The sequence below is a fragment of the Trichechus manatus genome, unplaced genomic scaffold (genome assembly GCF_000243295.1).
Source record: "Trichechus manatus latirostris isolate Lorelei unplaced genomic scaffold, TriManLat1.0 scaffold00076, whole genome shotgun sequence".
Lineage (NCBI taxonomy): Eukaryota > Metazoa > Chordata > Mammalia > Sirenia > Trichechidae > Trichechus > Trichechus manatus.
Window position 1 is genome coordinate 10,394,411 of NW_004444012.1, and position 13,910 is coordinate 10,408,320.

At 43.6% G+C, this 13,910-nt stretch overlaps 1 protein-coding gene across 1 annotated transcript in view; it reads right to left on the minus strand.

Moving 5' to 3' along the window:
- The window catches only part of PLA2G4E (phospholipase A2 group IVE), a 67,031-nt gene extending 63,044 nt beyond the window's left edge, over positions 1-3,987 (minus strand). The window contains exon 1 of the mRNA XM_004380656.2: positions 3,808-3,987. Coding sequence (XP_004380713.1) covers positions 3,808-3,987 — 180 coding nt within the window. The remainder of the gene's footprint in view (positions 1-3,807) is intronic.
- Positions 3,988-13,910: the final 9,923 nt, after the last annotated feature.

Genomic DNA, 13,910 nt, shown 5'->3' on the forward strand with positions numbered 1-13,910 from the left:
GTCCAGTTGTGAGGATTTTTGTTTTCTTTATGTTGAGGTGTAATCCATACTGAAGGCTGTAGTCTTTGATCTTCTTCAGTAAGTGCTTCAAGTCCTCTTTGCTTTCAGCAAGCAAGCTTGTGTCATCTGCATATCGCAGGTTGTTAACGAGTCTTCCTCCAATCCTGATGCCATGTTCTTCATATGGCCCAGTTTCTCAGATGATTTGCTCAGCATACAGATTGAATAAGTATGGTGACAGGATACAATGCTGACGGACACCCTTCCTGATTCTAAACCATGTGGTATTCCCTTGCGCTGTTCATCACTGCCTCTTGGTCTGTATACAGGTTCCTCATGAGCACAATTAAGTGTTTCTGGAATTCGCATTCTTTGCAATGTTATCCATAACTTGTTATGATCCACACAGTCGAATGCCTTTGCAGAGTCAATAAAATACAGGTAAACATCTTTCTGGTATTCTCTCCTTTCAGACAAGGTCCATCTGACACCAGCAATGGTATCCCTCATTCAACATCCTCTTCTGAATCTAGCTTGAATTTCTGACAGTTCCTTGTCAATGTATTGCTGCAACCGTTTTTGAACTATCTTCAGCAAAATTTCACTTGTATGTGATATTAACGATATTGTTTGATAATTTCTGCATCTGTTGAATCACCTTTCTTTGGAAAAGGCACAAATACGGAGCTCTTCCAGTTGATTGGCCAGGTAGCTGTCTTGCAAATTTCTTGACATAGCCGAGTGAGCGCTTCCAGTGCTGCATCTGTTTGTTGAAACATCCCTACGGTATTCTATCAGTTCCTGGAGCCTTGTTTTTTGCCAATGCCTTCAGTGTTGCTTGGACTTCTTTAGTACCATTGGTTCTTGAAATGGCTGAACATTAACCAATTCTTTTCAGAAGAGTGACTCTGTATTCCTTCTATCTTCTTTTGATGTTTCCTGAGTCATTCATAGAATTCTTCAATATTGTAACTTGAGGCTTGAATTTTTCTTCAGTTCTTTCAGCTTGAGAAATGCTGTGGGTGTTCTTCCCTTTTGGTTTTCTAACTCCAGGTCTTTGCACTTTTCATTATAGTACTTTGTCTTCTTGAGCGGCCCTTTGAAATCTTCTGTTCAGCTCTTTTACTTCACCATTTCTTCCATTAGCTTTAGTTACTTTACACTCAAGAGCAAATTTCAGAGTCTCTTCGGACATCCGTTTTAGTCTTTTCTTTCTTTCTTGTCCTTTTAATGACCTTTTGCTTTCTTCACATATGATGTCCTTCATGTCATTCTACAACTCGTCTGGTCTTCATGTTCAATGTGTCAAATCTACTCTTGAGATAATCTCTAAATTCAGGTGGGATGTAATCAAGGTCATACTTTGGCTCTCATGAACTTATTTTAATTTTCTTCAGCTTCAACTTGAACTTGCGCAGGAACAATTGATGGTCTATTCTGCAGTCGGCCCCTCGCCTTGTTCTGACTGATGATATTGAGCTTTTCCATTGTCTCTTTCCACAGATGTAGTCGATCTGATTCCTGTGTATTCCATCTGGTGAGGTCCATGTGTATAGTCATGAAAAAAGGTATTTCCAATGAATAGGTCTTTGGTCTTGCAAAATTCTATCATGCAATCTCTGGCATCATTTCTATCACCAAAGCTATATTTTCCAACTACTGACCCTTCTTCTTTGTTTCCAACTTTACATTCCAACTACTAGTAATTATCAATGCATCTTGATTACATGTTTGATCAATTTCAGACTCTAGAAGTTCATGAAAATCTTCAATTTCTTCATTTTTGGCATTAGTGGTTGATGCATAAATATGAATAATAGTAGTATTAACTGGTCTACCTTGCGTGCATATGCATATTTTCCAATCACTGCTGTTCCTTTTCAATTTGTCATTCCCGGTATAGTAGACCATATGATTGTCTGATCCAAAATGGCCAATAATAGTCCATTTCCATTCACTTATGCCTAGAATACTGATGTTTATACATTCCATTTCATTTTTGACCACTTCCAATTTTCCTAGATTCATACTTGGTATATTCCACATTCCAATTATTAATGGATGTTTGCATCTTTTTCTTCTCATTTTGAATTGTGCCACATCAGCCAATGAAGGTCCCAAAAGCTTTACTCCACCCACACCATGAAGGTCAACTCTACTTTGAGGAGGCAGCTCTTCCCCAGTCATCTTTTGAGTGCCTCCAACCTGAGGGGCTCATCTTCTGGCACTATACCAGATAACGTTCCACTGCTATTCATAAGGTTTTTGCTGGCTAATTTTTTTTAAGGAATAGATTGCCAGGTCCTTCTTCCTAGTCTGTCTTAGTCTGGAAGCTTTGCTGAAACTTGTCCACCATGGGTAACCCTGCTAGTATTTGAGATGCTAGTGGTATAGCTTCCAGTATCACAGCAACATGCAAGACACCACAGAATGATGAACTGACAGATACTTGGTGGCACTGAATTGTACACATAAAAAATGTTGTATTGGCAAATGTTGGGTTATACATAGTTTTACAACAATGAAAAAAAGAACAGAACAGGCCTAGCCCACTAGACCACAGAGATGGAGATGTCTGCAGGGAAAGTGGAGTCAGGAAGAGGAAGGGAAGAGGTGGAAAGGCAGAGGGGATGGGGGAAAACATGTGCCCAGAGTTCCCCTTCAGGAAGGGTGAGATAGTGTAGGGCATAGAAGAGGAAGCATTGAGGGAGACCCTGGGGACGGGATTCTGGACCACTCTTCATTTGTGGCTCTGAGAGGAGAGTGCTCTGCAGATACCTTACACTTCCGTGGGGCAGCCAGCCTTGGTAAGAGGATGGAGCAGTGTCCTAATGAGGACTGGGTTGGCCCCCAAGTGGCCCTTGGTATCCTTGTGTGATTGGATGCTGGGCTGAGAGCTGCAGGTATGAAATGGGGCCCACTGGGGCCAGGCAAGGTGACCCCATGGTCAGGGCCCTGGGTGGACCCACCAAACCACGGGCCAGATGGAAGAGTCTGCATGGATGTGGGGTCCAGGAGGCAAGGGGAGTATGGCCGGTACACCCTGCAAACGAGGCTCACCACCTGCAGAGCTCCATCTGGCATCGCCGCTGAGCCCATAGCAGTGGTGGGTGGGGGATGGGGGATGGAGCACAAGAACACTGCCCACTCCTGGAATTGCCGGAAGGCTACAGAAAGCTGGGGGAGGTAGACCCTGGATCAACTGATAATCACCTAAAGACACTGTTCAATTTTTGCAGCCCACTAAATTTACCAGAAGAGACTTACTTATTAAAGGTTTTCTTTTCACTGACCAACAGGTGGGGATCATGAGAAAGACTAAATCGTACATTCCCTCCACACTCTGAGTTGCAGGTGATTACGTTTATGACTATGCAACTATGCTAGATTGCGCTGTGTGCCAAGCACTCTCCTAGGTCCTTTTTGTGATCTTGTTCACGCTTATCAACATCATATTAAAGGAAAGATCTTCTATCTCAGCTCTCCCATTGACTAGCTAGCTGTGTGACCTTGGGAAAATTCCTTAATGTCTCTGAGCCTCAAATTCTTCATCAAATGGCGATACTAATACCTCCCTAGTAGTGTATCAGACACATAGTGAACACTCAATAAAAGGTCACCACTGTTGCAGTTAACAGCTTTTTTGAGCCCTGGTGGGGGAATGGGGGTAAAGATAGACAGGCATGGGGGTGGGAGGGCTCTTCTGGGAAAGAAAGGACTTAACAACAACACAACGTCTTTACTCAGGAGCAATGCAGGTGATCAGGGAAGGAAGCAGGAGCCCTCTCCCCAGGAATACAGACATACCTGAGAGCCCCAAGGGGCCATGGGAACCAGGGGTGGGAGGTCAACAGTCTCCACGTCCTGTGTATTCCCACATGCACTGGAATTTCTTCCTGACCTGCTGTCTTCATTGCCTTGCGGGCTCTGTGGGACAAACATGTTATTTCCCAGGCCAGGATGGCCTTCGGAGTTCTGGAGACTCATTTTGGCCACGTCCTCTTCTCTGGGGCTCAAGACACGCTGTGGAGAGCTGGGGCTGTCCTCAACAGTGAAGTGTCCAGGTATCCTCTGGGAGTTTCAAGGGAGTTTTGCAAGAAAGCAAAAGCAATGCCATCAGATTCCTCTGGAGATGAGCCTGATGAATTATTAAGGAGGTGAAGAAAGGCAAGGCTTAGCTAAAGAAGCAGCCTCGTATCTCTGAGTATTTCAGACAACCTGGGCCTACTTTGGAGAGAAAGTTTTGTGCTGCATGAAAGGTAAGACTGGAAGCTAGAATTACGCTCTCTTAGGGCAGCTCTTCGACAAGAGAGGTCTGCATTTCAGGGCTGGGAGCCAGGTTCAGAGACAACTCCCCACTGCTCATAGCTATTTTTAAAAGCGTGAATCGCAATATGTACAGACAAGATGGTAGGGAGAAGGGAGGGCAAGAGGGTTGTAGGGGAAGTGCTGAGGCTACCCAGGCCTCTGAAGGACACTCACAGGGGAGGGTGAAGCCACTCACTTCGCTCTTGGCTGACACCCCCGGATCTTTATTCTGGGCCCTGAAAAGAAATGCCTGACTGTGTTCAGGGCTGACAGTGGAGCCATAATTTACACTGCCTCTCATTTCAGCCCTTTCTTTGGTTTAATGAGCCCTGGTGGCACAGTGGTTAAGAGCTTGGCTGCTAAGCAAGAGGTCGGCAGTTGAATCCACCAGCTGCTCCTTGGAAACCCTATGGGGCAGTTCTACTCTGCCCTATAGTGTCGCTATGAGTTGGAATCAACTCGAGAGCAACAGATTTGGTTGATTTATGTTTGGCAGCTTAAAGAGAGTGCATCATAACTCCTTGTTAAATACAAGAATAATAACAAAAGCCAACCCTCCTTGTGATCTGTTTACAGCCATTTAAAAATGTGCATTAACAATGTACTGGCTCTCAGTTCTTGGGCATCCTTTCTAGTTGGGAACACTCATCTCCATCACCCATTAGAGGATGCTTTTTCTTCTAGGCTGTGTTTCCAGCAGTGACTGCCTCTGGTTCTAACTAGCCCTGTCGGTAGCCAAGCAACAGCCAGACCCACAGTCAGACTGACCACAGGCCACAGTATCATGTGTTTGGGGAGGGTGGGATAGAAGTGTGTAAATTGTCGTATTTCTGTGTGCTACTCTTTGGAAAAAATAACTTGAGTGACAGTAGTAATAATGATGATAAAAGGAGCTGATGTTCTTTAAAACCTATGTATGGTCCCTCTATGAATCAAAAGCCCTGCAACGTCACTCTATCCACAAGTTCTTAGGGAAGGACCATTTGGAGCAGAGCACAGATCAGACACTGCTAATGGCGTGATCAACAGGCATTTACTACTTACAAAATAAACAGGACAGGGAGGAGTAGAACATCATCATTAGCCTAGGTTCTCTGAAGTTAGGCTCCTGTCCACAGGGTTAGACCACTTCTGAGCACGTCGCAGTATGTGTCTTGGGAGGAGAACTTTAAGTTCCTCTCTCTGGGGATTAAATACTAATCAGACAGCCATGTCAACATGCCAAATAACATGTACAGAGAGCAGGTAGGGAAAGGGGCAATAAAAGGGAGTAATGAAAGGTAAACAGTGATAATAAAAGTAGAACTCCCCCTGCGGGCAATGGACATCATTTATTGCCCCTCTTCAGAGTGGGCTAGATTTACTTGCCCTTCCTCTTTCACTTCACTAAGATAGCTTAGCAGAGTTCTGGATTTCTTCATAGGGCAATCATCTCCCTCTAAAGCACGTAGTTTACTTCATGTTTATTAACCCAAATGCATTGTCATCGAGTCAATTCCGACTCATAGCGACCCTGGAGGACAGAGTAAAACCGCCCTGTAGGGTTTCCAAGGCTGTAAATCTTTATGGAAGCAGACTGCCGCATCTTTCTCTTACAAAGCAGCTGGTGAGTTCGAGCTGCCGAGCTTTTGGTTAGCAGCCCAGCGCTTGTAACCACTGTGCTACCAGGGCTCCTTTTATATCTATTAGTAGCTATTGTGTCTATTAGCAGCTAGGGAGATGGTGAGGAAACAATTATAGCACGCCTGTGCATTCAGCAGAAAGTGACCTGAACAATGCCAGATCTCTTACCAGTGTGGCATTTAATGGTTTACAAAGCCCGTCCATTTTATGTTTTTCCATTTCTTAGGGGCTTCATTTCTGGAGATCTTTATTACAGACCAGGGCCAGTGGAACTGATGATTGGGAAAAAAGCAACTATAGCTATTTATGGAGTAAGTGTGCAGATGTCAGATATGGCTATAACATTTTGCTTTTTATTTTGTCACAAGGGAAAACGGAAGCTTGAAATGTGGAAGGAAAGAAATTCTGTGGATGGGGGTACCTCGTCTACAAGGGCATTTAAAGCCACGCTTCCTTGAAGTGAGACTTTCGTAGGACTCAGAAGAACTTCTGATTTCAGGTCAACTTTCAGAATGCGAGGTCAATTTTGTGTCACTAAGGTGTGACATTTTAAAAAAATTGGGTGAAATTTTAGCTTTTGCTAGCTCTATTTTGCATTGATTACTCCTAAAAGTAATATTCACTGTAAATTGGATGAAGGTTTGATAATTTGTTTTCATTTTTTATTGCTAAAAGCATTGGTAAAGAAAAGATACTTTGTATGATACAGTAAAAATGGCAGGGTGCTTTGTTAGAGTAAAATAATAGTTCAGAATGCGAAATCCTACAGAATTAAAAACAAAAAAAATCCTTGGTGTCCAGGGTTCAGTGCTTTAAGGAAGGAAATTCTCCAACAAGAAACCTCCCTTGCTGAGAAGCAGAGGGAGAAAATCATGAGGAAAAAGGGGGTGACCAACAGACCAGAAATATCAAGCCTCTTGGTAATAATCATCCCACTGGTGTTTAAACTAAAATTTCTGAAACTGACTCACGGCACATTTAACTAATTAATAGTCTAGGGCAATGTTGTGTCTCTAGGTTCTGGAAGCTGGGGATTTACTGAGCATTCCATCCACCGGTAGACCTTCAGTTTTGGGGAAGTGAAAGAGAAAATATTTCAAAAATATAAAAATAAGGTACTTGTTAATAATGTATGTTGTTTAAATTAACAAATGATCTCATATTGTTAGGAGCAAGCTTTCCTTCTCTTACATACCTGTATCTAGCAGGAAAGGAGGATATGACAGAGTATAGCTGGGACAATTATCGGGGAAAAAATTATTTCACGTTTACCACAGGGTGAGCTGGGGCTTTTCAATAAACTGGTTACATTTACAAAGGACTGTGAGGGGAGCCTGGCACCGGGCAAGCCCCGCACGGGCAGTGGCTGCTGCTCTTGTGTATGGCAGGCCCTGCCCAAGGTGCTCCTGTTTCAGGAAACATCCATTTAGTTCAAATAGGGGGGAGAAGGTGATTTATCTTCAGCCATGGATACAATAATCAATTAGAATATCTCCTTACAGGTCCGTGGAAAAAGTATTGGGTGACATCAGGAAGAACACAAAAGGCCTAATGCTTCTCCGGTAGGCCCCGATTCAAAATCAGATGGGGCATCCCCATGAAGGAGACCGTGTAGGGTTGCGGGGAGGGGAGTAGAGAGGGGTTCTCACAGTGCTACAGCAGGTTAGTAACCAGTTACCCAACCTTTCTGAGTCTTAGTTTCTTCATTTGTAAAAGAGAGATAATAACGACCATTTAATGACCTTATAGAAGTGTGGGAATTAACACCTGGCAAACAAGCAGGTCACAATCAATGTTAGTCCCTTTCAGCCCAATCCCCCATTACCGAGAATGTAGCTTCAATAACCCAGCTGAATTTGAACCGATTCATATGAGTATTATAGATCTGTTGCAACTTCTAAAATTATCTCAATATAACAATTACTCTTTCAACAAAAATAAAACTGTCTTTTTTGCGTCCCACGAAGGGAAGGATGGGCATATTCCTAACTTTCATTCAGGAACCAGCTTTAAGGGTGGCACTTAACACATCTGCCCCCACCCCCCGGCCCCTCCCCCACACGAATATGCACGAGTTCTTTAATGCAGAGCAGGAAATGGGGACAGGACTTGGCCTGAGATAGAATTTTCCTCATTCTAGGGGCCAGAATGCAGAAATAAGGAAACAAAGTTAGCTCAGGGCACAGTGTGTGACTGAAGCTGAAGAGTAGAAAACTTTTGGACCCAGACGCCCTGGGTCTGGGGGAAAGTGACTGTGAGGCTGGGTATAAAAATATATACATAAAATGAGCTAAGTGACAGGGTGGGTCTGAGTCAGGAAAATGGTGGGCAAGCTAAAGCTACCTGCCCCAGGGAAGTGGATCTTGAGGGTGTGTGCTTTGCTAAGCCCTCTCAGCTTCATTCCTAGACTGGGGTGTCAGCCCTGAGAGAATTAATTGCCCAGAGAGTTATAAAGGGGCAAACCAGGCTTCCCAGTCACAGAGACTGGTGGAGGTCTGTCATGGATTGAACTGTGTTCCCCAAAAATATCTGTCAACTTGGCTAGGCCATGATTCCCAGTATTGTGTGATTGTCCACCATTTCGTCATCTGATATGATTTTCCTATGTGTTGTAAATCCTACCTCTGTGATGTTAATGAGGCAGGATTAGAGGCAGTAATCTATAAGATTAGGTTGTGTCTTAAATCAATCTCTTAGAGAAAAGTGAGCAGAGAGACAAGGGGACCTCATACCACCAAGAAACAAGAGCCACAATAGCGCATCCTTTGAACCCGAGTTTCCTGCACTGAGAAACTCCTCATCCAAGGAAGATTGATGACAAGGACCTTCCGCCAGAGCCAACAGAGAAAGAAGGCCTTCCTCTGGAGCTGGCATCCTGAGTTCAGACTTCTAGCCTAGTAGACTGTGAGAGAATAAATTTCTCTTTGTTAAAGCCATCCACTTGTGGTATTTCTGTTTACAGCAGCACTAGATGACTAAGACAGGGTCCCTGGTCAGTGTACCCAGATCTTCCAGCAGTGGGCAGAGGACAGCACCAGAGTAACTGGAACATCTGTATTTCATCATCATCATCATCATCATCACCAGTGGTGGATAAGAGCAGCAGCAGTACCAGGGTGATAAGACTGTCTGTGTTTCAACAGTGACACCATGAGGCATTGAGAACAAAAGTATCCAAAAGGTCCGTCGGAAACCTCAGCTGATGGAAGGTCATCCAGGTTCCTCTCCTCAGGACTTTGGTGACCCGGACCCACCCCTCTTGGACTAAGAAAGCATCCCTGGAAGTTTGTGGTTGTCACTAAACAGAAAAATCCAGGAGGAAAGAAATATTTCCAAGCTAGACTGGTTGGAAACTCAGAGTCAATTAGATTGATAATTAAAAGGAATATGATCTCAGTTTGAACTCCAGGCTAGAGAAGTGATTACACATTGTTACCTTGGGGGCTAATCACCACCGCTGACATAGGCCAAGATTATGTAGAACAGCAAGGTCAAGTTGTGAAAACTTCCTGACATCCAGAAGACACGCATTCTCTTTGTAATGATATTGTGAATGAAGTTCAAACTTTCTCCAGAAGCAATGTGTCTCCTCTTCCCAAGTTGCCTATTTAAGAAAATGGCCCTGCCAGCCACTGAGTTGCTCAATAGATTAGTCAGGACTCTTTATGTTGTAGGGCTCAGGAGCCAAACTAAACAAGTTTAAGCATAAAAAGCAATTTACTGCCTCACCTAGCTGGGAAAGTTATCAGATTAACTCACAGAACTGAAAGAAATGAAGATTCTGGGAAGTTAGGGAAGGAGAGAACCTGAGAGTCAAAGCAAATAGGACTGTTTCTCTTCCATCTCTCATCCCCTCTGCCTCTGCTTCTCTTTGCCCATTGGCCTCATTCTCTTCTACTGTAGACAGCCCCCCTCCACATGTGAGAAATATAGCCGTTGGCACCTCTTACAGATTGAATTGCGTCCCCCAAAAAGTTATGTTTAAGTCCTAACCCCGTACCTGTAAATACTACCCTGTTTGGAAATAGGGGTTTTCTTTTGTTATGTTAATGACAAACCAGAGCTGGGTGAGTCCTAAACCTAATCCCTTCTGAGTGGTGTCTTATGAAAAGAACAAAAGAGACACAGACACGCAGGGGAAAGAGAGCATGTGAGAAGCTATCTACAAGCCAAGGAATGCAGAGGGCTACTGACAAGGGCGGATCTTCCCCTAGAGCCGATGCCCTGATTTGGACTTCTATTCTCTAAAATGGTGAGACAGTAAATTTCTATTCTTTAAGGTCACTTACTCATGGTATTTTGTTATGGCAGCTCTAGGAAACTAAGACAGCATCCAAGCCTAGCAATCCCACTATTGAGAGGTATTATTTCATTGGGTGTCTTTATCCTAGGAAATGGCTCTGACTGGCTTGCTTGAGTTACATGCCCATACCCCTACCCCCACAAGCACGCAGTGCCAAGGAGATGATGGTATATTGTGATAGCCTGGGGCCACATACATTTGTTCACAAGGAAAAGTGCTGGGAATGCTAACACAGGAGGCACAAATCTACAGCTACTGTGGTCCCCAATGCAGATGCTCGCATCTCAGATACTTTTTAGGACACTCTTAATTGAAGCAAAATATATATACAGAAAAGTACATGAAACGTAAATGTACAGCTTGCTGAATTTCCACAACTGAGCACACGCATGTAACCGGCGCACTGATCAAGAAGCAAACATTACCAGCATCCTAGAAACCCTCCTCCTGCTTCCTACCATCACTTGTCGCCCAATCACTCAAAGCTAAACACCATCCTGACTTCTAACATCATGATTAGTTTTTTATCTATTTTTGAACTTTATACAAATAAAATCATTGGGTATTATTCTTTCTTACTTCTTGTGCTCTTTTTACACTCAACATTATGTGGGTGAAATTCATCCACATTGTTGTATGCAGACGTAGGGTGTTCATTTGCATAGCTGCATATCTCATTGTATGAACACACCACAATTTATTTATCCATTTTACTGTTGAAGGACATCCTAGCCACGAAGTGGAAAATTCCAGATGCTACTGGATTGTGATGACAGTTTAGTGAGAAGTTTTACTTAGGCATTGATGTCTTTGAATTTTTCTCGGAATTTTGTCCTTCTTTGAATATACACGTAAATGGTTGTTGTTGTCGTTGGCTGCTGTTGAGTCAGCCCCCAACTCATGGTGACCCCATGCACAATGAGATCGGACCATTGTTACCCATAGAGTTTTCAATGGTTGATTTTTTCAGAAGTGGTTTGCCAGGCCTTTCTTCCCAGACCGGCTTAGTCTGGAAGCTCTGCTGAAACCTGTTCAGCATTATAGCAACACCCAAGCCTCCACTGACAGACAGGTGGCTGCACTTGAGGGGCATTGGCTGGGAACTAAGCACAGGTCTCTTGCATGGAAGGAGAGCATTCTACCACTGAACCACCATTGCCCTCATATATGTAAATAAAAACCAAACCAAATCCACTGCCATTGAGTCAATTTCTGCTCATAGGGACCCTATAGGACAGAGTAGAACTGCCCCCATAAGATTTCTCTACAGGAGCAGACTGCCACATCTTTCTCCCACAGAACGGCTGGTGCGTTTGAACCACCAACCTTTTAGTTAGTAGCCAAGTACTTTAACCACTGGGCCACCAGGATTCCTTATACGTGTAAATAAAACAAAAACAAAACTCTATTGCTGTTGAGTCATACATGTCCCGACTCATACATGTAAACACTGGTAACTAATATTTACCACCACTCATCTGTCATTTTGTCCTATAGTGGTGGCTTGTGTGTTTCTATGATGCTGGAAGCTATGCCACCAGTATTTCAGTGGAGCTTCAAGACTTAAAACAAACTACAAAGAAAGGTCTGATCTGCTTCTGAAGATTAACCAATGAAAACCTTATGGATCACAACAGAATATTGTCTGATACAGTGCTGGAAGATAAGCCCCCCAGGATGGAAGACATTCAAAACATACAGTGGCAACAAAATGGACTCGAGGATACCAATGATTGTGAAGATGGTTGTCTTAGTTATCTAGTGCAGCTGTAACAGAAATACCTCAAGTGCATGAGTTTAACAAACAAATTTATTTTCTCACAGCTTAGAAGGCTAGAAGTCTGAATTCAGAGCGCTGGTTTTAGGGGAAGTCTTTCTCTGTCAGCTCTGGAGGAAGGTCCTTGTCTCTTCAGCTTCTGCTTCCTGGTCCCTTGGAGATCTCCATGTATCTTGCCATCCTATCTTATCCCATCTCTCTTATTTGGCTTGCTTGTTTGATCTCCTTTATATCTGAAAAGAAATTAACTCGAGACACTCCTTATACTAATCCTGCCTCATTTACATAACAAACAAAACCCATTCCCAAATGGGATTATAGCCACAGGCATAGATAGAGGTTAGGACTTATGACACATATTTTGAGGGGACACAACTCAATCCATAACTTTCCACCATTTGCCCCCCCAAAATTCATGTCCTTCCCACATGCAAAATACATTCACCCCATCACATCATCCCAAAAGTCTTAAATCAACGGCAAGTCCAAATCTTATCTTCTGAAGCACCTATATCAAATATGGGTGAGACTTTAGGGGTATTCTATCCTAGGGAAAAATTCCTCTTCCGTCTGTGAACCTGTGAAATCTAGATTGCATGTTATTTGTTTCCAAAGTACAATAGTGGAACAGGCACGAAGTAGATATTTCCATTACAAATGGTAGAAATTGGGGAGAAAGATGGGATAAGAGGCACCAAGCAAGTCACAAACCCAGCAGAACAAATTACATTAGCTCTCAAGGCTTGAAAATAATCCTCTCTTCTTTGAGACCAGCTAGGCAATGGCCCACCCTACAGACTCTGAGTGTTGGCCACACCCTCTGGATTCTGGGTGGACGCCGGTTGGCCCTGGGCTTCAGCTCCGCCTTCCACGCCCTCTGGGATGGCATCTCTGCGTCCTCAGCGGTAGACAGCCCCATTCTCCTAGTCCTTCTGGGTGTGATCCCATACCCTTGGCCCTGGAAGACCCCTTTGTTCTTTGGGTATCACCCTGTCCACTTTGGGCAGCTACCCCATCCCCCTGGTACACCTTAACGGCAGCCCCACACTCCAGAACAGAGTTGGTGAAGATTTGACTGTTCGAAACCCAGGAGGCTGTAGCCCCACCCTTTGAGATCCAGGAGACTGTGGCCCCACCCTGTGATACTGAGAAGGCTCTGCTTCCTGTGCTCCTTGCAACAGTTCCATTGATCTTCAAGGTACTCCAAAGATGGTCCCTTTCTTTTCTTGGAGGACAGCAGATATACTCCTTTGGCCTGTTTCATGCCTATAGAATTCCAAGAGGCAGACATCATTCTTTCCTTTAATTCTTTTTCTGTCCCCTTCAGTCTAAGCTGATGGGTTTTCTCCTGTGGTAGTTGGTTAGAGCCATCAGTTACAGGCTTAATCTCTTTAACAAAAGACTGTGTAGCCACGTCCTTGGTGAAAATTCTAGGACACGTGTCCTTAGTTTGTACAACAGAATTTTCCAAATCTTGAAGTTTTGTTTTCATTTTACGTAGCTTATTTTTAAGTCCATCTCTTTCCTCTTGCATTTTACTGTAAGCGGCAAGGAGAAACCATGCAGCCCCTTTAAGAACTTGCTTAGAAATCTCATCAGCCAAATATCCGAGTTCACCACTTACAAGTTCTACCTTCTACCAAATATTTGAACATAATTCAGACAAGTTCTTTGCCACTGCATAAAAAACACCATCCTTCTTCCATTGTCCAATCACACGTTTATCGTTTTCTTTTAAAGCCTCACCAGAAGCACATTTAATGTCCACATTTCTACCAACATTCTGTTGCTGGTACCATACGTATTCTCTGAGACAATAGAAACTTTCTCTATAGCTCTCCTCATTTCCTTCTGAGCCCTCGCCAGAATTGCCTTCGACAGCCATAATTCTGCCAACAA